The sequence below is a fragment of the Gallinula chloropus genome, assembly GCF_964237585.1.
Source record: "Gallinula chloropus genome assembly, contig: HAP1_SCAFFOLD_625, whole genome shotgun sequence".
NCBI lineage: Eukaryota > Metazoa > Chordata > Aves > Gruiformes > Rallidae > Gallinula > Gallinula chloropus.
Genome location: NW_028168259.1, coordinates 1 through 23,141, shown reverse-complemented (window position 1 = coordinate 23,141; position 23,141 = coordinate 1). Strand labels below are relative to the sequence as shown.

General features: G+C 65.8%; 2 protein-coding genes across 4 annotated transcripts; one reads left to right on the top strand and one right to left on the bottom strand.

The window, feature by feature from the left end:
- Positions 1-16,576: 16,576 nt before the first annotated feature.
- LOC311204656 (uncharacterized protein) lies at positions 16,577-19,124 on the top strand (the record flags this gene model as incomplete). Its single annotated transcript, XM_084281053.1, is given in 5 exon segments — positions 16,577-16,607; positions 16,610-16,657; positions 16,660-16,706; positions 17,039-17,143; positions 19,074-19,124. Coding segments are annotated over 5 exon segments (282 nt in total), but the record flags the coding sequence as incomplete, so codon positions are not given.
- Positions 19,125-19,848: 724 nt separating this feature from the next.
- Positions 19,849-22,780, bottom strand: SGF29 (SAGA complex associated factor 29). Of its 3 annotated transcripts, XM_084281052.1 has the most exons (3): positions 21,380-21,481; positions 21,215-21,242; positions 19,849-20,053 (listed from the first exon to the last, which is right to left on the bottom strand). In XM_084281052.1, the coding sequence occupies exons 1-3, from the start codon at positions 21,457-21,459 to the stop codon at positions 19,937-19,939; spliced, it is 225 nt and encodes a 74-aa protein (XP_084137178.1). In that variant the 5' UTR covers positions 21,460-21,481; the 3' UTR covers positions 19,849-19,936. The 3 variants fall into 3 exon arrangements, 1 of the variants encoding a protein (XP_084137178.1); XR_014618084.1 differs by lacking the exon at positions 21,215-21,242 and having other exon boundaries at positions 19,929-20,053; positions 21,380-21,444; XR_014618083.1 differs by lacking the exons at positions 21,215-21,242; positions 21,380-21,481 and adding an exon at positions 22,623-22,780 and having other exon boundaries at positions 19,987-20,053.
- Positions 22,781-23,141: the final 361 nt, after the last annotated feature.

Here is a 23,141-nt window from a genome sequence, read left to right as displayed (position 1 = left end):
CATGGGGACCCCAAGGAGACCCCAGGGGGACACGGGGACCCTCAGGGGACACCCAGGGGGACCCTCCAGGGACGTGGGGGAACCCAGGGGGACATGGGGACCCCCAGGAGACCCCCAGGGCGACCCCCCAGGGGGATGTGGGGACCCCCAGGGGACATGGGGGGTCCCCAGGGGGACATGGGGACCCCCAAAGGGGGACATGGGGACCCCCAAGGGAGATGTGAGGACCCCCAAGGGGACCCCCCAGGGACATGGGGACCCCCAGGAGACCCCCAAGGGTGATGTGGGGACCCCCAGGGGGACATGGGGACCCCCCAAGGGGCATGTAGGGACCCCCAGGGGGACATGGGGACCCCCAAAGGGGGGGATGTGGGGACCCTCCCCCCTCAAGGGACCCCCAGACTCACCCAGCGGGGGCGGCGGAGGGCGACGGGGGGGCGGAGTCGGAGGAGCTGGATCCGGAGTCGGAGTCGGAGGACGAGGAGGAGGAGGAGGAAGACGAGGAGGAGGAAGAGGAGGAGGAGGAGGAGGAGGAGCTGCGCTGGGCCGGCGCGGCGGCAGCGGTGACGTCATCGGCGGCGGTGACATCATCGGCGGCGGCGGCATCAGCTGGGACGGTGTCCATGGGGGTGACGGCGTCGGTTGTACTGGGAGAGCTGGTGGGGGTGGTACTGGGGAGACTGGTGGTGACACTGGTGAGACTGGGGACGGCAGCACTGGTGACACTGGTGGGACTGGGAGCGGCGGTGACAACGCTGGGAGCGGCACTGGTGGGACTGGGAGCGATGCTGGGGATACTGGTGGTACTGGGAGCAGCGGCACTGGTGAGACTGGGAGCGGCGAGGCTGGAACTGGTGAGACTGGGAGCGATGACAGTGGTGGTACTGGTGGGACTGGAAGCGGCGACGCTGGTACTGGTGAGACTGGGAGCGGCGGCGAGGCTGCTGGCGGCGCTGGGAGCGATGCTACTGGTGGTACTGGGAGCACTGGTGGTGCTGGGAACGGCGACGCTGGGACTGGTGACACTGGGAACGGCGACACTGGAACTGGTGACGCTGGGAGCGGCGACGCTGGTGGAACTGGGAGAACTGGTGACGCTGGGAGCGCTGCCGACGCTGGTGGCGCTGGTGACACGGGCCACGCTGGGAGCACTGGTGGGACTGGTGATACTGGGAGCGACGCTGGCGGCACTGGGAGCGCTGGTGACACCGGGAGCGCTGGCGGCACGGGCGGCGGCACTGGGAGCACTGGTGGGACTGGGAGCGCTGGCGATGCCGGCGGCACCAGTGACACGGGCCACGCCGATGGGACTGGTGATACTGGGAGCGCTGGTGACGCTGGGAGCGGCGGCCTTGGCGGCGGCGGCGGTGACGTCAGCGGCCCTGGTGATGATGATGTCAGCGGTGCCGCGGGGCGCGACGGTGACGCTGCTGAGCCGGGCGCCCATCGAGGCCTTGATGGCGGCGCCGACCGCGACGCCGATGGGGGTGGGGGCGCTGCTGGCGGCCCTGGGGGTGGCGACGGCGGCGGGTGATGACGTCACAGCGATGGCGGCAGATGATGTCACGGCCGGGGCGGCGGCGGCGTTTGACGTCATGGGCGATGTCACAGAGACGCTGGTGTTTGAGGTCAGGGCGGCGCCGGGACGGGACGTCACGGGTGATGTCACGGCGACGCTGGGTGTCACGGATGATGTCACAGCTGATGTCACAGGTGATGTCACGGCGACGCCGGTGCTGGACGTCACCGGGGTGCCAGGGCTCGTTGTCACGGCGACGCCGGCAGATGATGTCATGGGTGATGTCACGGGTGACGTCACAGCAACACTGGCGCTCGATGCCGCTGCGGCGCCCTGTGAGGTCACGGCGACGCTGTGTGACGTCACAGCAGCGCCAGGGCGTGATGTCACAGCTGATGACCCAGCACTCGCCGTCGCCGTCGCTGTGCCGGCGTGTGATGTCACCGCGACGCCAGCTCGTGGGGCCGCGGCCACCCCGGCGGCGCTCGATGCTGCCGCCGCTGTCATGGCGACACCGTGTGATGTCACGGGTGATGTCACAGCCACCCCGGCGGCGCTCGATGCCGCTGCGGCGACGCCGTGTGATGTCACGCTGCTGCCGGGTGACGTCACGGCGACACCGGGTGATGTCATGGTGCTGCCGGGCGATGTCAGAGCGACGCCGGGTGATGTCACGGCGCTGCCGGGTGACGTCACAGCAACGCCCTGTGACGTCACAGCCGCTCCAAGCTCAACCTTTGCGCCCTGCGGCGTTGGCGTTGCCGCCACCTTCTCCACGCTGGGCGTGGCCATCATGGCGCTCGCGGTGACGCCGGTGACGCTGGGTTTCCCCGGCCCGGTGGCCGCCGTTGCCAACAGCCCTTTGCTGGCCGCCGGCAGCAGCCGCGGCAGCGGTTTGGCGTGCGCGGGCGGCGGCAGCGCCGAGGCGGCGACAGGTGAGGACGGGAGGCTGAGCCGCGATGCCGGCAGCAGCTTGGTGACCGCGGCGCCGCGCAGCCCCGCGCTCAGCGCCCGCGGGAGCCCCGGCGGCGGTGGGGGCGGCGTCACCAGTTTAGCGGCGGTGGTGGGGGCGGCGGCGGTGACGCTCGGCGCGGTGACTCTCTGTGGCGGCGGCGGTGGTGGCGGCGGCTTCGGCGCGGCGACGGTTGGTTTGGTGACAGTCGGTGGTGCCACTGCGGTGACGGGCGGCGCTGTGGTGACAGGTGGTGGCGCCGCGGTGACGGGTGGTGGTGGCGCCGCTGCCGCTTTGGGCTGGGCGGGGGGTTTGACATCAGCGGCCGCCACGGTTTTGGGCGGCGCCGGCACGGCCGCTCTGACGTCAGAAGGCGCTTTGGGCGGCGTCGGCGGCGCGGGCGTTGGCGGCGTCTTCACCGCGCTGCTCTGCTGCGCCGAGGGTGGCGGCGAGGCCGTGACGTCAGCGGCGGGCGGCTGCGGTGACGCTGTCACTTTGGGGGGTGTTGGCGGCACCGCGGCGGGTTTGGCGTCCGGCTGTGGCTGTGCCGCCGCTTTGCTGGGTGTCGCCGGTGACGTCACAGGCGGTTTGGTGTCACCTTGAGGCGCCGTGGTGGCGGTGGGTTTCACCTCGGCGGTGACATCAGCGGTGGCTTTGGCGCCGCTCGGCGCCGCCGCCGCGGTGGTGGCGGCGGTTGTGGTGGCAGCGGCGTTGGGGGTCTCGGTGCCGGGCGGCGCCGGCTGTGCCGCGGCGGCGGCGTTGGGGGTGCCGCCGATGGGCACCCACTTGGGTGCTGCGGCGGGTTTCGGCTCAGCTTTGGCTAAGCCGGGCGGCGGTTGCGGCGCCGCCGGGTGCAGCTCGGCGATGGGCACCCACTTGGGGCGGGCGGGGGGCGCGGGAGCGGCGGCGGGTGGGGGTGGGGAAGGGGCTTTGGTTTTAGGTGGGGGGGAGGTGGGGGAGGGGCTTTTTTTCCCAGGGGAAGGGGGGGTGGAGCTGCGGCGGCGCCGCCGCGACGGGGAGCGGGAGGTGGCGGTTCGAGCCCGTTTCTTGGGGCGGGGGGAGGAGAGGGAGCGGCTACGCCGGCTGCCGCCGCCGCCGCGCCGCGATTTACCGGAGGAATCCGAGCGGCTGCGGCGGTTGACGCCGCGTCCGCGCCGGCGCCGGTCGGGGGAGGAGAGCGAGCGGGACCGCGACGCCGAGCGGCCGCCGCGCCAAGCGCTGCGCGAGCGCGACCGCCGGCGGCCGGTGGTTGAGCGCGACCGGCGGCGCCCTCCGGTTGAGCGCGACCGGCGCCGTCCGCCTGTTGACCGCGACCGGCGGCGGCCACCGGTTGACCGCGAGCGCGAGCGTCGCCGCGCTGGGGAGCGCGACCGCGACCGCCCCCCTCCGCCCCCACCCCAACGGCCACCGGTGCCGCGGCTACGGGACCAAGCGCGGCCGCGCGGGGAGCGGGACCGGGAGCGGTTGCGGCGGGCGGGCGGCGTCCGCGACTTGTTGCGGCGGGCGGGCGGCGTCCGCGAGCGCGACCGCGCCGGCCAGCGGATGGGGCTGGTGGAGTTGGGGCGCCAGAGGGGGGTGCGGGAGCGGGAGCGGTTGCGGCGCGGCGGGGTGCGGGAGCGGGAGCGGCCGCGACGGCGGCTGCTACGCGAGCGGTTGCGGCGGGGCGGGGTGCGGGAGCGGTTGCGCCGCGGTGGGGTGCGGGAGCGGGAGCGGGCGGTGGTGGTGGTGGTACCGCCGCGGCGGGGGCTGCGGGTGCGGGAGCGGTCGCGACGGGTGCGGGAGCGTTTCGGGGGGGTGGGGGAACGAGGCGCGGGGCGTGAGGAGGGGGGAGGAGGGGGAGGGGGCGCCGGGGGGGTTTTGGGGCGGCGGGCGGGTTCTGGGGAGGGGGTTGGGGTGTTGCGGCGGCGCGGGGGAGGGGACGGCGTCGGGGAGCGGCGGGCGGTGTCGGGGGTGGTATCGGTGGGTGGGGGTTGGGCGGTGGTTTCGGGGGGGTGGGGGGATGGTGGGGAGGGGGCTGTGGCGGCGGTGGGGGGAGGGTCGGCTTGCGATGGCGGTGGGGGTGACGAGGAGGACGACGGCGGCAGCGGCGATGGCGGCGCGGAGCTCACGGTCGCCGGCGCTCCTCCGGGCTGCGCGTCGGGTGGCGGTGAGCGCGGTGACGTCGCGGGCTGCGGCGCTCCCTGGAGGAAAAGGGGGGGGAGACGAGGGGTGAGGAGGGGGTTGGGAGAGTGTGAAGGGGGGGGGTGGGGTGGGGGGTGCTTTTTGGGGGGTCCCCCACCCCCCTCTTGAACCCCCACCCCCTCTCCTCGGCCCCGCCCCGCCCCAGGGGTGTGGGTGGGGGATGGGGCTCACCTCCGGTACGGCGTCGGCGTGATGATGCGTTTGCGCCGCCGACGCCGTCGCCGGTTCTTCTCGCTGGCGCTGTTGGGCCGTGGGGGTCGGGGGCTTCGGGGCGGTGGCGCTGCGGGACCTGCGGGGCGGTGGGGGGGGCGGGGGGGGTTTTTGAGGTGGGGGAGTTTTGGGGAGGGGGTGGGGGGTGTGTTTTGGGGGGGGGGGTGGGGGGAGGGTGGTGGGGGGGTTACTCACCGGCTGCGGGAGGAGGCGGAGGAGGAGGAGGAGGCGGCGCGGGAGGAAGAGCGCTCGTCGCGGCGGCTGGCCGATTCGCTGGGGGATCTGGGGGGAGGGCGGGGGGGTCAGCGGGGGTTTTTTGGGGGGGGGGATAGGTGGGAGGGGGTTTGGGGGTGGTTTTGGGGTAGGGGTGTTTGAGGGGAGGGCATTTAGGGGGTGTTTTTGGGGGGGGCTGTTTTGGGGGGGGCTGTTTTGGGGGGGTTGTTTTGGGGGGGAGTTTTTTGGGGGGGGTTTTGGGGGGGTTGTTTTTAGGGGAGGGCGTTTAGGGGGTTGTTTTTGAGAGGGGTTGTTTTGGGGGGGAGTTTTTTGGGGGGTTGTTTTGGGGGGGTTGTTTTGGGGGGGTTGTTTTGGGGGACAGAGTTTTTTTGGGGTGTTTTTGGGGGGGTTGTTTTGGGGGGTGTTTTTGGGGGACAGAGTTTTTTTGGGGTGTTTTTGGGGGGGTTGTTTTGGGGGGTGTTTTTGGGGGGACTTTTTTGGGGGGTTGTTTGGGGGGGAGTTTTTTGGGGGTGTTTTTGGGGGGGTTGTTTTGGGGGGAGTTTTTTGGGGGTGTTTTTGGGGGTTGTTTTGGGGGGAGTTGTTTTGGGGGGTTGTTTTTGGGGGGGAATTTTTTAGGGGTGTTTTTGGGGGAGTTTTTTGGGGGTGTTTAGGTTGAAGGAGTTTGGTGGGGTGTTTTTAGGGGGGGTGTTTATGGGGAGGGAGTTTGGGGGAGTGTTTTTTGGGGCTGTTTAGGGGGAGGGCGTTTAGGGGGTTGTTTTTGAGGAGGGTTGTTTGGGAGGGAGGTTTTTTGGGGGGTTTCGGTGGGAGGGGGTTTGGGGGTTGTTTTTAGTGGGGGTGTTTATAGGGGGTGTTTTTGGGGGGCTGATTTTATGGGGGGTGTTTAGGGGAGGAGATTTGGGGGGTGTTTTTAGGAGATGTTTAAGGGGAGGGCGATAAGGGGGTTGTTTTCAAGGGGGGTTGTTTTTGGAGGGGGGATTTTTTGGGGGTGTTTTGGGGGGGTGTTTAGGTTGAAGGAGCTTGGGGGGTTGTTTTTAGTGTGGGTGTTTATGGGGAAGAGGTTTGGGGGGGTGCTTTTTGGGGGTGTTTAGGGGGAGGGGGTCTGGGAAGTGTTCTTGGGGGGGAGGTTTTTGGGGGGGAGGTTTTTGGGGGGGAGTTTGGGGTCAGGGGGTTTGGGGGGAGGGGGTTTGGGGGGTGTTTTGAGTGGGGGTGTTTAGGGGGAGGGGGTTTAGGGGGTTGTTCTTGGGGGGGAGGTTTTTGGGGGGAGTTTTTGGGGGGGAGTTTGGGGGGGGGTTTAGGTGGAAGGGGGTTTAGGGGGTTGTTCTTGGGGGGGGAGGTTTTTGGGGGGGAGTTTGGGGGGAGGGGGTGGGGTTTGGGGGGGTGTTTTTTGGGGGGTTAGGTGGGAGGGGGTTTGTGGGGTGTTTTTAGGGGGCTGTTTTTAGGGGGAGGGGATTTGGGGGCCTGTTTTTTGGGGGGACACACGACACACTCACCTCTTGCGCTTCTTCTCTTTAGGCTTGTGCTTGGCCTTGGGGCTGGGCGAGCTGTGGAGGGCGGTGATGACGTCAGCGATGACGTCACAGGACCCCCATAAAACCCCCCCTCGACCCCTCCCCCAGCCCCAATTCCTTCCCCATCCCCCCCCAACTCACCGGTGCTTCCGCTTCTTGGCCTCAGACTCCGACCTGGGGGGAGGGAAGGGGAGGAGCTTGAGGCCACGCCCCCTCATTTGCATAACAAAACCCCTCATTAGCATGCCCCACCCCTTCATTTGCATCCCATCCCCCCCCTCACCGGTGCTTCTTCTTCTTGGAGCTCTTCTTCCTCTCCCCGGAGCGACTGGCGGACCTGGGGGTGGGGCTGTGAGCGGGGACCCCCCAAAACCCACCCCAGGGACCCCCCCAAACTGCCCCTGAGGACCCCCAACCCCCCCCCCTCACATCCCAAAATCCCCCCAGGAACCCCCTTTAACTCCCCTAAAGACCCCCCCCAAACCCACTCTGCACCCCCAAACTCCCCTTAAAGACCCTAATAACCCCCCCCTGCAGCCCCAAATCCCCCTGAAGGACCCCCAAATCCCCCTCAGGGACCCACATAATCCCCCTCACACCCCCCAACTCCCCTCAGGGACCCACATAACCCCCCAACCCCACTCAGGGACCCACATAACCCCCCTCAACCCCCCCAAATCCCCCTGAAGGACCCCCAAATCCCCCTCAGGGACCCACATAATCCCCCTCACACCCCCCAAATCCCCATCAGGGACCCACACAATCCCCCAACCCCACTCAGGGACCCACACAACCCCCCCAAACCCCACTCAGGGACCCACACAACCCCCCCAAACCCCCCTCAGGAACCCACATAACCCCCCTAAACCCCCCTCCCACCCCCAAATCCCCTTCAGGGACCCACATAACCCCCCCAAATCCCCCTCAGGGACCCACACAATCCCCCAGCCCCACTCAGGGACCCACACAACCCCCCCAAATGCCCCTCAGGGACCCACATAACCCCCCTCAACCCCCCCAAATACCCCTCAGAGACCCCCATAATCCCCCAACCCCACTCAGGGACCCACATAACCCCCCCAAACCCCCCTCAGGGACCCACTTAACTCCCCCTTAAACCCCCTTCCCACCCCCAAATCCCCATCAGGGACCCCCACAACCCCCCCAAGCCCCCCTAGGACCCCCCTCCCCAATCCCCTCACCTCCCCCTATCCTTCTTCTTCTTCTTCTTCTTCTTGCTTGGGCGAGGGCGAGCGGGAGCTGGAGGAGACCCGCACGGCGCTGCGGGGACACCACGGGTCAGACACTGGGGTGGGGGGGGGGAAGGGGGGTTAAAGGGGGGGTGTGTGACCCCCCAAAAGGGTGCTGGGGTACCTGGGGGGGTTGGGGGGGTCCGGGGGGGGCTCCTTGGCCCGTCGGGAGGGGTCGAAGGAGCTGCCATCCACGTAGGAGTCGCTGATGTTGAAGGCGGCGCGGAGCCGCTCGTTCTTCTTCTCGTTGGCCTCGGCCAGCTGGTGGGTCTCGGTCACGCTGGGGGGGGACAGGGGGGTCACAGGGGGGCTTGGGGGGGTCACAGGGGGGATTGGTGGGGCTTGGGGGGGGTCACAGGGGCCTTGGGGGGGTCACAGGGGGGATTGGTGGGGCTTGGGGGGGGGGTCACAGGTAGGTTTGGGGGGGTCTTGGTCACGCTGGGGGGGGGACAGGGGGGTCACAGGGGGGCTTGGGGGGGTCACAGGGGGGATTGGTGGGGCTTGGGGGGGGTCACAGGGGCCTTGGGGGGGTCACAGGGGGGATTGGTGGGGCTTGGGGGGGGGTCACAGGTAGGTTTGGGGGGGTCTCGGTCACGCTGGGGGGGGACAGGGGGGTCACAGGGGGGCTTGGGGGGGGCACAGGGGGGCTTGGGGGGGTCACAGGGGGGTCACAGTTAGGTTTGGGGGGGATACAGGGGGGTTTGGGGGGTCTCGGTCACACTGGGGGGGGACAGGGGGGTCACAGGGGGGGTTGGGGAGGCTTGGCGGGGTCACAGGGGGGATTGGTGGGGATTGGGGGGGTCATAGGGGGGTTTGGGGGGGCTTGGCGGGGTCACAGGGGGGATTGGTGGGGATTGGGGGCGTCATAGGGGGGTTTGGGGGGGCTTGGGGGGGTCACAGGTAGGTTTGGGGGGGTCTCAGTCACGCTGGGGAGGACAGGCGGGTCACAGGGGGGTTTGGGGAGGCTTGGGGGGGGTCACAGGGGGGCTTGGGGGGGTCACAGGGGGGGTCTCAGTCACGCTGGGGGGGACAGGGGGGGTCACAGGGGGGCTTCGGGGGGGTCATGGGGGGGTCTCAGTCACACTGGGGGGGTCCCAGGGGATTTGGGGGTGCCGGGGGGTCTCTCAGTCACACTGGGGGGGTCCCAGGGGATTTGGGGGTGTCAGGGGGTCTCGGTCATGCTGGGGGAGGGTCCCAGGGGATTTGGGGGTGTTTCAGGGGGTCTCAGTCACGCTGGGGGGGTCCCAGGGGATTTGGGGGTGTCAGGGGGGTCTCAGTCACACTGGGGTTGTCCCAGGGGATTTGGGGGTGTCGGGGGGGGTCACTGACGTGGGTTTGTGGTCTGGGGGGTCTCCCAGCGCCTCGTCCTTCTCCAGCAGCATCATGCGGAACGTGGCCACCTTGGCCTGGATCTCACCCTCGGCGTAACTGGGGGGGGGACACACAACAAAGGGGGTTAAGGGGGTCCAGGGGGGGTGGGGTGGGGTGTTGGGGGTATGGCTGGAAATTTGGGGGGGGTCTGCAAGGGGTTTTGGGAGAGGCTGGGGGTATAGGAATGGGTTTGGGGGGTGTATAGGGCATTTGGAGGGTGATAGTGGGAATTTGGGGGGGTGGGGGGAGAGTAGGGGGCTTTGAAGAGGGATTTGGGTGGAGTTTGGGGGGGATCTGGGGCTCTGGACACAGGGGGTCTTTTGGGGGGGGGGGGCGGGTTGTTGCTTGGGGCAGGGTCTCAGGACTCTGGGGGTCCCTTCCTGGGCGGGGGGGGGGGGGCTGTTTTGGGGTCCCTGGGGTGGGGGGACGCCATTCCAGGCTCCCTGGAGTGTGGGTGGGGGGCCATTCCGGGCTCCCTGGGGGGGGATGCTGTTTTAGGGTCCTCAGGGTGAGGGGGCTGCTCCAGGCTCCCTGGGGTGGGGGGGGGTGGGGGGCTGCTCCAGGGTCCCTGGGGTAGGGGGACTGCTCCAGGCTCCCTGGGGTGGGGTGGGGGCTGTTTTGGGGTCCCCTGGTTGGGGGGGACATGTTCCAGGCTCCCTGGGGCAGGGGCTGCTCCAGGCTCCCTGGGGTGGGGGCTGTTTTAGGGTCCCCAGGATGGGGGGACATGTTCCAGGCTCCCTGGGGTGGGAGCTGATTTAGGGTCCCTGGGGTGGGGGGGGCCGTTCCAGCCTCCCTGGGGTGGGGGGTGCCGTTCCAGGCTCCCTGGGTGGGGGCTGTTTTGGGGTCCCCAGGTTGGGGGTGGGACATGTTCCAGGCTCCCTGGGGCAGGGGCTGCTCCAGGCTCCCTGGGGTGGTGGGGGGTTCTGTTCCAGACTCCCTGGGGTGGGGGGTGCTGCTTTAGGGTCACAAAGGGTGGGGGGGGCTGCTCCAGGCTGCCTGGGTGGGGGTGGGGGCTGTTTTAGGGTCCCCAGGTTGGGGGGGCTGCTCCAGGGGTCCCTGGGGTGGGGATGGGGCCGTTCCAGCCTCCCTGGGGTGGGGGGTGCTATTTTAGGGTCCCCAGGATGGGGGGCTGCTCCAGGGTCCCTGGGGTGGGGGCTGTTTTGGGGTCCCCAGGTTGGGGGGGGGGGGGCTGTTTTGGGGTCCCCAGGTTGGGGGGGGGGGAGAAATGCTGTTTTAGGGTCCCCAGGTTGGGGGGGGGACATGTTCCAGGCTCCCTGGGGTGAAGGTGGGGCTGCTCCAGACTCCCTGGGGTGGGGGTGAGGCCGCTCCAGGCTCCCTGGGTGGGGGCTGTTTTGGGGTCCCCAGGCTAGGGGGGGGACATGTTCCAGGCTCCCTGGGGCAGGGGCTGCTCCAGGCTCCCTGGGGTGGGGGTGGGGGCTGTTTTGGGGTCCCCAGGTTGGGGGGGTGGGGGATGCTGTTTTAGGGTCCCCAGGATGGGGGGGCTGCTCCAGGAGTCCCTGGGGTGGGGGATGGGGCCGTTCCAGTCTCCCTGGGGTGGGGGATGGGGCCGCTCCAGTCTCCCTGGGGTGGGGGTTGGGGCCGCTCCAGTCTCCCTGGGGTGGGGGCTGCTATTTTAGGGTCCCCAGGATGGTTGGGGGGCATCCTATTTCATTCAGAGTCCCTGGGAGGATGGGGGAGGGGGATGTGTGTGTGTTCCCCCCCCACCCCCTCACCCCTGCTCCTCCATCAGCTCGGAGAGCTCCAGGCATTTCAGCTCCACCCTCCTCTTGCGCTGGTGGTCCAGGATGTCGGGGTTGGGTCTCTTGGCCAGCGCCGCCTCCAGCCGCCGCAGCTCCTCCTCCCCGGGGGGGCCGTCCGCGCCCCCGGCCCCCCCCCGCGGCTCCTTCTTGTGCCGCAGCGCCGAGAGGTTGCGCTGGACGTAACCGTTGGTGCCGCTGCCCCGCGGCGTGGGCAGCCCGATCCCATTGTACATGGCGGCCGGGCGCTGCCTCCTCCCCTGGGGGGGCGGGGATTGGGCCCCGAGTCAGGGACCCCCCCCCCCCCGCCCCGCCCCCTCCCCTCCGCACCGCCCCCCGAGCCTCCCCTCTGCGCCCCGACCTGCTCTGACCCACCCAAACCCGAGCCCCCCACCCCAAACCCTGTCTGACCCCCCCATTCCCATCCCTGTGACCCCCCCCAAACCCGACCCCCCCACCGCCAAACCCCGTCTAACCCCCCCATTTCCACCCCCCCTTATCCCCTGTGACCCCCCCAAACCCGACCCCCCCAACCCCAAGCCCTGTCTGACCCCCCCAAACCCAAGCCCCCCACCCCCAAACCCTGTCTGACCCCCCCATTCCCACCCATGACCCCCCCAAACCCGACCCCCCCACCCCCAAACCCTGTCTGACCCCCCCATTCCCATCCCTGTGACCCCCCCAAACCCGACCCCCCCACCCCCAAACCCGTCTGACCCCCACAAACCCGACCCCCCCACCCTCAAACCCCATCTAACCCCCTATTCCCACCCCTGTGACCTCCCAAAAACCCGACCCCCCCACCCCCAAACCTTGTCTGACCCCCCATTCCCACCCCTGTGACCCCCCCTAAACCCATCCCCCCCACACACCCCCAAACCCTGACACCCCATTCCCACCCCCCCTTATCCCAACCCCTCATGACCCCCCCCATTCCCACCCCCAAACCCTGTCTAACCCCCATTCCCACCCCCCTTACCCCAACCCCCCCAAACCCCCAAACCCCGTCTAAGCCCCCCCTTCCCAACCCCCTTATCCCTTATCCCCTGTGACCCCCCCAAACCCGACCCCCCCAAACCCCATCTAACCCCCCCATTCCCACCCTCCTTACCCCAACCCCCCTGTGACCCCCCAAACCCAACCACCCACCCCCAAAACCCCATCTACCACCCCAACCCCACCCCCCTCACCCCAACCCCCTTGTGACCCCCCAAACCCAACCCCATCCCCCCAAACCCTGTCTAACCCCCATTCCCCCCACCCCACCCCCCCAAACCCTGTCTAACCCCCATTCCCCCCACCCCACCCCCCCGTGACCCCCCAAAACCCAACTCCCCTCTACACCCCAAACCGCCCTGACCCCCCCCAAACCATCCCAACCCCCTCTGACACCCCCCACCCCTCCCCTGCACCCCCACCCCATCTTTCCCAATCCTACCTCTTTCCTCCCCAAAACTCTTCACCCCCCCTTCCCAACCCCACTCCCCCCTCATGGACCCCCCTAAACCCCCCCTTTCCCCCTCAACACCCCCCCACCGCCCCCCCCCCGAGGCCCCAGTCAAACCTTGCCCCAAATCCCCACGTTTCCAACTCAAAAATTACATTTTCCTCCAAAAAAAGCCAAATTCGGGTAAAAAAACCTCGGCTCCCGGACGAAAGATCTGCAGGTCCCTCTTGGAAACCCCCAAATCCTCTCCCTCCCCCCTCAAAATCCACTTCCCCTCCCAAAAAACCCCCATTTGAACATCAAAAACTCCCCCTTCCCACCAAAAATCCCCACTTTCCCCTCACAATTCGCCCCAAAATCCCACTTTTGCCCCCAAAACCCCACTTTCCCACCCAAAAAACCCCACTTTCCACTCACAATTCGCCCCAAAATCCCATTTTTGCCTCCAAACCCCGACTTTTCACCCAAAAAATCCCACTTTCCCCTCACAACTCACCCTAAAAACCCACTTTTCCCCCCAAAACCTCCCACTTTCCCCTCACAATTCGCCCCAAAATCCCATTTTCCCCCCCAAAACCCCACTTTCCTGCCAAAAAAACCCACTTTCCCCTCACAACTCGCCTCAAAACCCCACTTTTCTCCCAAAAAAACCCCACTTTCCCCTCACAATTCACCCCAAAATCCCTTTTTCCCCCCAAACCCCCACTTTTCCACCAAAAAACCCCCACTTTTCCCTCACAATTCGCCCCAAAATCCCGTTTTTCCCCCAAAACCCCACTTTTCCACCAAAAAACCCCACTTTCCCCTCACAACTCACCCCAAACCCCCACTTTTCTCCCCAAAAAAACCCACTTTCCCCTCACAACTCACCCCAAAACCCCACTTTTCCCCCCCAAAGTCCAAGCCGTTTCCTCTCACCCCCCCAATTCCTCTTCTTGCTGCCCTAAAACAGCTGTTTCCTCCCTCAAAACCCGCCCCAAAATCCCACTTACCCCCCACAAACCCCCTTTTTCCTCTCACAATTCCCTCCAAACTCCACTTTTTCCCCCTCAAGAAACCCATTTTCCCCCAAAACAACTCGTTTTTCCTCACAACTCCCCCCCAAATCCCACTTTCCCTCCAAAACACCTTTCCCCAACCCAAAACCGCCCTGAAAATCCCACTTTTTCCCTCAAAAAACCCCCAACCCCACTGTTTTTCCCCTCACAACCTGCCCCAAACTGTCCCTTTTCCCAAAAAAAACCCTATTTTCCCCTCACAACTCCCTCCAAACTCCCCTTTCCCCCCAAAAATCCCACTTTTCTCCTCATAACCTGCCCCAAATCGACTCCTTTTCCCTCAAAAATCACACTTTTCCCATTGAAATCCCTCCTTTCCCCCAAAAAACGCTGATTTTCCTTTCAAAACTCCCTCCAAACTCCCTTTTTGCCCCCAAACTGCCACTTTTCCCTTAAAAAAACCCTGATTTTCCTCACATCTGCCCCCAACCCCCCTCAAAACACCGTTTTTCCCCTCACAAACCCCCACTTCCCCCCCGAAAACCACTTTTCCCCTCAAAACTTCCCTTGTTCCCCTCACAAAGCCCATTTTTTCCCTCACAACCCCCCCTTTCCACCCCAAACCCCTACTTTCCCCCTCACAAGCCCCTTTCCCCCCCAAAAATCCTGCCTTTCCCCTCCAACCCCCCACTTCTCCCTCCAAAACACCCACTTTTCGCCTCAAAACCCCACTTTCCCTCACAAAAACCTCACTTTTCCCCTCAGAAACCTCATTTCTTTCCCCCGAACCCCACTTTTTTTCCTCACAACCCACCCCTTTCCCCAAACCTCTACTTTTCCCCTCAAAACCCCCACTTTTCCCCCAACAAACCCCACTTTTCCCCTCAAAACTCCAACTTTCCCCTCACAAACCCCCATTTTCCCCTCAAAACTCCCACTTTCCCCTCACGAACCCCCCCTTTTTCCCTCAAAACTCCCACTTTCCCCTCAAGAAACCCCATTTTCCCCTCAAAACTCCCACTTTTCCCCTCAAGAAACCCCATTTTCCCCTCAAAACTCCCACTTTCCCCTCACGAATCCCCTTTTTCCCCTCAAAAAAACCCTTTTTCCCCTCAAAACTCCCACTTTTCCCCTCAAGAAACCCCTTTTTCCCCTCAAAACTCCCACTTTTCCCCTCAAGAAACCCCTTTTTCCCCTCAAAACTCCCACTTTCCCCTCACGAACCCCCCTTTTTCCCTCAAAACTTCCCTTTCTCCCCTCACAAACCCCCCTTTTTTCCTCACCACCCACCCTTTTCCCCCAAACCTCTACTTTTCACCTCAAAACTTCCACTTTCTCTCTCAGAACTTCCTCTTTTCCCCTTACAAAACCAGTTTTCTCCTCAAAACTCCCCTTTTTTCTCCCCAAACCCCACTTCTACCTCACGGACCCCACTTTCCCCCCACTATTCCCCTCACAAACTCCGCTTTTTCCCTCACAACCTGCCCCAAACCCGCTCCTTTCCCCCCAAAAGCCCTATTTTCCCCTCAAAAAAACCCCATTTTCCCTCACAAACCCCACTATTTTCCTCAGAACCCCCACTTTTCCCTCAGAACCCACCCCAAAACCGCTCCTCTGTTCCCCAAACCCCACTTTTCCCCTCAAAAAACCCCATTTTCCCCTCAAAAAACCCTATTTTCCCTCACAAACCCCATTATTTTCCTCACGAACCCCACTTTTCCCCTCACAACCCGCCCCAAACCCGCTCCTTTCTCCCCCAAACCCCACTTTCCCCCTCAAAAAACCCCCATTTTCCCCTCAAAACCACCCACTTTTCCCCCCTAAGACCCCATTTTCCCCTCAAAAACACCCATTTTCCCTCAGAATCCCCACTTTTTCCCTCACAACCCGCCCCAAACCCGCTCCTTTCTCCCCCAAACCCCACTTTTCCCCTCAAAAAAACCCATTTTCCCCTCAAAAAAAACCATTTTCCCCACAAAAAAAACCATTTTCCCCACAAAAAAAACCATTTTCCCCACAAAAAAACCATTTTTACCTCAAACTCCCAAATTTTCCCTTCAAAAAAACCCATTTTCCCCCCCAAAACCCCCCATTTTCCCCAAAAATCCCATTTTCCCCTCAAAACCCCCCATTTTCCCCTCACAAACCCCCATTTTCCCCTCACAAACCCCCATTTTCCCCTCACAAACCCCCATTTTCCCCTCAAGAAACCCCATTTTCCCCTCACAAACCCCATTTTCCCCTCAAGAAACCCCATTTTCCCCTCACAAATCCCCATTTTCCCTCAAAACCCCCCATTTTCCCTCAAAACCCCCCATTTTCCCTCAAAAAAACCCCATTTTCCCCTCACAACCCCCCCCTTTCCCCCCCTCTCCCGCCTCGGGCCGCGCTCCCCTCCCCCCGCCTCAGGCCGCGCCGCGCGGGCCTCGCCCCTCCCCCCTCCGCTGCGGCCGCCGCCGCCATCCTCCCCCCCCCTCCCCCCCCATCTCCTTCTCCCGCTTCCCTCCCGCCAGACGCCGCTGCCGGCCCGTCCCTCACCGGCTCGGAGCGGCGGTCGCGGCCTCTTTATCCCCGGTCCCGGCTCCGCTCCGCCGGCTGCGGCTCCTCGGGGCTCCGGACGCTGAAGAAACGGCCGAGCCGACGCCACGCGCCCGCGCCTCCTCTTCCGGCCCGCGGCCCGGGCCCTGCGCGCATGCGCGGGGAGGGAGGGGGGTGGGGGGGCGGAGCGCGCCCCGCGGCGCGATGCGATTGGGTGGGGACCGGCCCCGCCCCTTCGAGGGGGGGCGTGGCCACGGCGGGGCCGGGCGCAGCGCGGCGTGACGTCACGGGACGAGGCGCCATCCGGCTCCACGGGCCCTACGGGGCCCTGCGGGGTCTCTATGGGGCTCTATGGGGCTCTGTGGGGCTCTACAGGGTCTCTATGGGGCTCTGTGGGTCCCTATGGGGCTCTACAGGGTCTCTATGGGGCTCTGTGGGGCTCTACAGGGTCTCTATGGGGCTCTGTGGGTCCCTATGGGGCTCTACAGGGTCTCTATGGGGCCTCAATGGGTCTCTATGGGGCTCTGTGGGTCTCTATGGGGCTCTGTGGGGTCTCTGTGGGGCTCTACGGGGCCCTATGGGGTCCCTATGGGGCTCTGTGGGGCTCTACGGGTCTCTATGGGGTCTCTATGGGTCCCTATGGGGCTCTATGGGGTCCTATGGGTCTCTGTGGGGCTCTGTGGGGCTCTATGAGGCTCTATGGGGCTCTACAGGGTCTCTATGGGGCTCTATGGGGTCTCTGTGGGTGCCTATGGGGCTCCACAGGGTCTCTATGGGGCCCTATGGGGTCCTATGGGTATCTATGGGGCCCTATGGGGCTCTACAGGGTCTCTATGGGGTCTCTATGGGGTCTCTATGGGGCTCTACGGGGCCCTATGGGGTCCCTATGGGGCTCTGTGGGGCTCTACGGGGCCCTACGGGGTCTCTATGGGGTCTCTATGGGTCCCTATGGGGCTCTATGGGGTCCTATGGGTCTCTGTGGGGCTCTATGAGTCTCTGTGGGTCCCTATGGGTCTCTGTGGGTCTCTATGGGTCCCTATGGGGCCCCTATGGGGTCTCTATGGGTCCCTATGGGGCTCTACAGGGTTCCTATGGGGCTCTATGGGGTCTCTGTGGGTCTCTATGGGGCTCTACAGGGTCTCTATGGGGCTCTATGGGGTCCCTATGGGTCCCTATGGGTCTCTATGGGTCTCTGTGGGGCCCTATGGGGCTCCGTGGGACCCTCTGGGTCCCTGTGGGTCTCTATGGGTCCCTATGGGGCTCTACAGGGTCTCTATGGGGCTCTATGGGGCTCTATGGGGCTCTATGAGGCCCTATGGGGCTCTGTGGGGCCCTATGGGGCTCTATGTGTCTCTATAGGGCTCTATGGGTCTCTGTGGGGCTCTATGGGTCTCTATGGGTCCCTATGGGTCTCTGTGGGGCTCTATGAGGCTCTATGGGTCTCTATGGGGCTCTGCAGGGTCTCTGTGGGGCTCTATGGGGCTCTGTGGGGTCTCTATGAGGCTCTACGGTGCCCTATGGGGTCCCTGTGGGGCTCTGTGGGGCTCTACGGCGCCCTACGGGGTCTCTATGGGTCCCTATGGGGCTCTATGGGGTCCTATGGGTCTCTGTGGGGCTCTATGAGGCTCTATGGGGCTCTGTGGGGCCCTATGGGGCTCTATGTGTCTCTATAGGGCTCTATGGGTCTCTGTGGGGCTCTATGGGTCCCTATGGGTCTCTGTGGGGCTCTATGGGTCTCTGTGGGGCTCTATGGGTCTCTGTGGGTCCCTATGGGTCTCTGTGGGGCTCTATGGGTCTCTGTGACACGGCACCAGTCACCCAAAGACTTCCAAGAGACGCCAGGTCTACCCGCGGTTGCCGATGGCGGGGGCGCCATGTCTACCCGCTACGGACTCTCAGCCAGGTGTACACAGCAGTCACCGTAAACCCTGCAACCTTCCGCGGGACGCCAGGTCTACCCATGTGCTGACACTGGACGCCAGGTCTACCCCGCTGTTGCCGACGGGCCCCCCCGGCCCCCTAAAAAGGGTTTCAAGGCCCCCCCACGGCCCCCCAAAAGTGGTTTCAAGGCCCCCCTATCCACTTAAAGGGGTTTCAAGCTCCCCCCGACCCTCCATGGGGGTTTCAAGGCCCCCCCCAGCCCCAACAGAGGTTTCAAGGCCCCCCCCCTCCCTAAAGGGGTTTCAAGGCCCCCCCACAGCCCCCCCAAAGTGGTTTCAAGGCCCCCCTATCCACTTAAAGGGGTTTCAAGCCCCCCCCCGACTCTCCATGGGGGTTTCAAGCCCCCCCCCTTAAAGGGGTTTCAAGGCCCCCCCGGCCCCCTAAAAGGGGTTTCAAGGCCCCCCCACCCATTTAAAGGGGTTTCAAAGTCCCCCTCGGCTCCCTAAAAGAGGTTTCACGGCCCCCCCTACCCACTTAAAAGGGTTTCAAGGCCCCCCTGGCCCCCTAAAAGGGGTTTCAGGCCCCCCTCAGCCCAAATAGGGGTTTCAAGGCCACCCACAAGGAGTTTCAAGGCACCCCCTACCTACTTAAAGAGGTTTCAAGGCCCCCCACGGCCCCCCAAAAGGGGTTTCAGGGCCCCTCCCAGCCCAAATAGGGGTTTCAAGGTCCCCCCTACCCACTTAAAGGGGTTTCAAAGCCCCACGAAAGGGGTTTCAAGGCCCCCCCTACCCACTTAAAGTGGTTTCAAGGCCCCCCACGGTGCCCCAACAGGGTTTTACCCCAAGGACCCCCCCATCAAATCCCCCCAGGGACCCCCTGAGACCCTCAGACCCCCCCAGGGACCCCACCCCCATCGGCCGCAGCCCCAAGTGCTGCCACGAAGCCCCGCCCACCCGCGAAGCCCCGCCCCCATCAGCCCCCGCCCCCATAGACTCATTGGACAAAGCGGTTGGTGAAGGGGGCGGGGCCAAGCACAGGCCCCGCCCCATCTTTAATCACAGAGAGGCTTCCATAAGCCCCGCCCCCTCACAGGCCCCGCCCATTTGAAGCCCCGCCCCCTCCCCATCACCCCTTGTCCTGGCCCAATCCCTGCCCTGTCCCCAGCTCTCCTTGGCCCCACCCCCTTTCCAGGCCCCTCCCCCTTTCCAGGCCCCTCCCCCTTTCCAGGCCCCACCCCCTTTCCACACCCCTCCTACCAGAGGCCCCTCCCCCTCCTAAGCCCCGCCCCCTCCTCACCACCCCTTATCCTGGCCCAATCCCTGCCCTGTCCCCACCTCTCATTGGCCCCGCCCCCTTTACAGACCCCTCCCACCAGAGGCCCCTCCCCTCTATCAAGCTCCTCCCCCCTCCTAAGCCCCGCCCCCTCCCCATCACCCCTTATCCTGGCCCAATCCCTGCCCTGTCCCCAGCTCTCCTTGACCCCACCCCCTCTCCAGGCCCCGCCCCCTCTATCAAGCTCCCCCCCTCCTAAGCCCCACCCCCTCCCCATCACCCCTTCTCCTGGCTCCACCCCTGTCCCCAGCCCCCCTTGGCCCCGCCCCCTCTGGAGGCCTCGCCCACCCGAGGCCCCGCCCCCTCTATCAAGCTCCTCCTAATCCCCCCCCCCCCAATATCCTGGCCCAATCCCTGCCCTGCCCCCAGCTCCCCTTGGCCCCTCCCCTTCCCAGACCCCGCCCCCTTGGCCCCACCCCCTCTGGAGGCCCCGCCCACCCGAGGCCCCACCCCCTCTATCAAGCTCCTCCCCCCAAGCCCCGCCCCCTCCCCATCCCCCCTTATCCTGGCCCAATCCCTGCCCTGCCCCCAGCTCCCCTTGGCCCCTCCCCCTTCCCAGACTCCGCCCCTTGGCCCCGCCCCCTCTGGAGGCCCCGCCCACCCGAGGCCCCGCCCCCTCTATCAACCTCATCCTAAGCCCCACCCCCTCCCCATCCCCCCTTATCCTGGCCCAATCCCTGCCCTGTCCCCAGCTCCCCTTGGCCCTGCCCCCTTTGGATGCCCCGCCCAGCCTTGGCCCCGCCCCCTTGTCCCCGCCCTCACTTCTTCCTGTTCTCGCGACAGGCCACGACGTAGCGCTGCGCCACGTTGAGCGGCGGCGAATACCCGTCGGCGTAGGACGTGTCCTCGAACAGCACCGAGTAGTCGTCCTGCGGCTGGGGGCACGGGGCACTCAGACCCATAGGGACCCCCTGGGACCCCCAGGACCCATAGAGACCCCCCGGGACCCACTGAGACCCATATGGACCCATAGGGACCCCCTGGGACCCATAGAGACCCCCCGGGACCCATAGAGACCCACAGGGACCCCCTGGGACCCCCAGGACCCATAGAGACCCCCCGGGACCCACTGAGACCCATATGGACCCATAGGGACTCCCTGGGACCCATAGAGACCCCCCAGGACCCATAGAGACCCACAGGGACCCATAGGGACCCATAGAGGCCCCTGGGAGCCATAGAGACCCCTGGGACCCATAGGGAACCCCTGGGACCCACTGAGACCCATAGAGACCCCCCGGGACCCATGGAGCCCCCCGGGACCCATAGAGACCCATAGAGACCCATAGAGACACATAGGGACCCCCGGGACCCCCTGGGACCCATAGAGACCCATAGGGACCCATAGGGATCCATAGAGAACCATAGAGACCCCCGGGACCCATAGAGACCCCCGGGACCCACTGAGACCCATACAGACCCCCGGGACCCATAGGGACCCCCTGGGACCCACTGAGAACCCTAACCCACAGCCTGACCCATAGGAACCTCCTGAGACCCCCTGAGACCCACAGGGACCCCCTGGAATCCATAGAGACCCCTCGGGACCCATAGGGACCCCTGACCCACAGCCTGACCCCCACTGAGACCCATAGAGACCCCCGGGACCCACAGGGACCCCTTGGGACCCATAGAGACCCATAGGGACCCATAGAGACCCCTGACCCACAGCGGGACTCCCAATCCCACAGCAGCCCCACAGCTGCCCCATACCCATAGCCCCCCCTATGGCTCCCCCAGCCCCACAGACCCCTAGTATCCCCCCCAAACCCCCCCCCAGCCCCCCTAAACACCCCCATAGCCCCCCCAGACCCCCCCCACAGCCCCCCCAGAACCCCCCCCAGCTGACCCTCTGCAGGGGGGGTGCATGAGGGCCCTGTAGAAGCAGCTGATCTGGGGGTACAGGACCAGAACCAGCTGCTCCCCATGGCTCCCCCAGCCCCAAATCCCCCCCAATCCCCCCCATAGCCCCCCCAAACTCCCCCAGAGCCCCCCCAGATCCCCCCCACAGCCCCCCCAGACCCTCCCCATCTCACCCTCTGGGGGGGGGCGCGGATGAGGGCCCTGTAGAAGCAGGTGGTCTGTGGGTACAGGGCCAGCACCAGCTGCTCCCCATGGCTCCCCCAGCCCCATAACCCCCCCAAACCCCCCCAAATCCCCCCATATCCCCCCCAAACCCCCCCAGAACCCCCCCAGCTGACCCTCTGCGGGGGGGCGTGGATGAGGGCCCTGTAGAAGCAGGTGGTCTGTGGGTACAGGGCCAGCACCAGCTGCTCCCCATGGCTCCCCCAGCCCCAAATCCCCCCCAAACCCCCCCATATCCCCCCCAAATCCCCCCAAACCACCCCCAAACACCCCCAAATCACCCCCAAACACCCCGAAAGCCCCCCCAGACCCCCCCTCAGCTGACCCTCTGCGAGGGGGGTGGATGAGGGCCCTGGAGCAACAGGTGGTCTGGGGGTACAGGGCCAGCACCAGCTGCCCCCCATGGCTCCCCCAGCCCCATATCCCCGCCCCAAACCCCCCCAAATCACCCCCAAACACCCCCAGCCCCCCCCAGACCCCCCCCAGCTGACCCTCTGCGGGGGGGCGTGGATGAGGGCCCTGGAGCAGCAGCTGGTCTGGGGGTACAGGGCCAGCACCAGCTGCTCCCCATGGCTCCCCCAGCCCCATAACCCCCCTAACCCCCCCCAAATCACCCCCAAACCCCCCCAGAGCCCCCCCAAACCCCCCCAGACCCCCCCAGCTGACCCTCTGCGGGGGGGCGTGGATGAGGGCCCTGTAGAAGCAGGTGGTCTGTGGGTACAGGGCCAGCACCAGCTGCTCCCCATGGCTCCCCCAGCCCCATAACCCCCCCAAACACCCCATAACCCCCCCAAATCCCCCCAAACCCCCCCAGAGCCCCCCCAGAACCCCCCCAGCTGACCCTCTGCGGGGGGGCGTGGATGAGGGCCCTGGAGCAGCAGCTAGTCTGTGGGTACAGGCCCAACACCAGCTGCTCCCCATGGCTCCCCCAGCCCCAAATCCCCCCAAACCCCCCCAAATATCCCCCCCAAACCCCCCCAACCCCCCCCCAGACCCCCCCCAGCTGACCCTCTGCGGGGGGGCGTGGACGAGGGCCCTGGAGCAGCAGCTGGTCTGGGGATGCAGCCCCTTCCCCATCCCCTCCATCAGTACATATCCCCCCCAGACCCCCCAAAACCCCCCCAAACCCCCCCAAATCCCCCCCAAACCCCCTCAACCCCCCCCCAGACCCCTCCCCAGCTGACCCTCTGCGGGGGGCGTGGATGAGGGCCCTGTAGAAGCAGCTGGTCTGTGGGTACAGGGCCAGCACCAGCTGCTCCCCAGCCCCACAACCCCCCAGTATCCCCCCAAACTCCCCAATATCCCCCCCAAACCCCCCCAGACCCCCCCCAAATCACCCCCAGCCCCCTCCCCTCTCACCCTCTGCGGGGGGGCGTGGATGAGGGCCCTGTAGAAGCAGGTGGTCTGTGGGTACAGGGCCAGCACCAGCTGCTCGCGCTGGAACAGCGCCTCGGGGTCGCTCTCGGGGTTGGTTTTTCCACTGCGGCAGCGGGATGATGCGGCGGCGGCTCAGGGTGTGGCGCCTGGGGGAGGGGCACGGGACAGGGGGAGGGGTCAGAGGAGGGGGAGGGGTCAGTGGGGAGGGGGAGGGGTCAGTGGGGAGGGGGAGGGGTCAGTGGGGAGGGGGAGGGGTCAGAGGGGAGGGGGAGGGGTCAGGGGAGGGGTCAGCAGCGGGATGATGCGGCGGCGGCTCAGGGTGTGGCGCCTGGGGGAGGGGCACGGGACAGGGGGAGGGGTCAGTGGGGAGGGGGAGGGGTCAGTGGGGAGGGGGAGGGGTCAGCAAGGAGGGGGAGGGGTCAGAAGGGTGGGGGAGGGGCCAGTGGGGAGGGATCAGTGGGGAGGGGAAGGGCCAGTGGGGAGGGGGAAGGGCTGGGGGTG

Coding starts and splice junctions, on each gene's coding strand:
- SGF29 (XM_084281052.1), bottom strand. CDS start 21,459: ATGGGGAGCAGCTGGTGCTGGCCCTGTACCCACAGACCACCTGCTTCT. Junction 21,243..21,379: donor TCCACGCCCCCCCGCAGAGG/GTCAGCTGGGGG, acceptor CTGCTTCTACAG/GGCCCTCATCCGCGCCCCCC. Junction 20,054..21,214: donor TCCGCGCCCCCCCCCAGAGG/GTGAGATGGGGA, acceptor CCGTGCCCCCAG/CCGCAGGACGACTACTCGGT.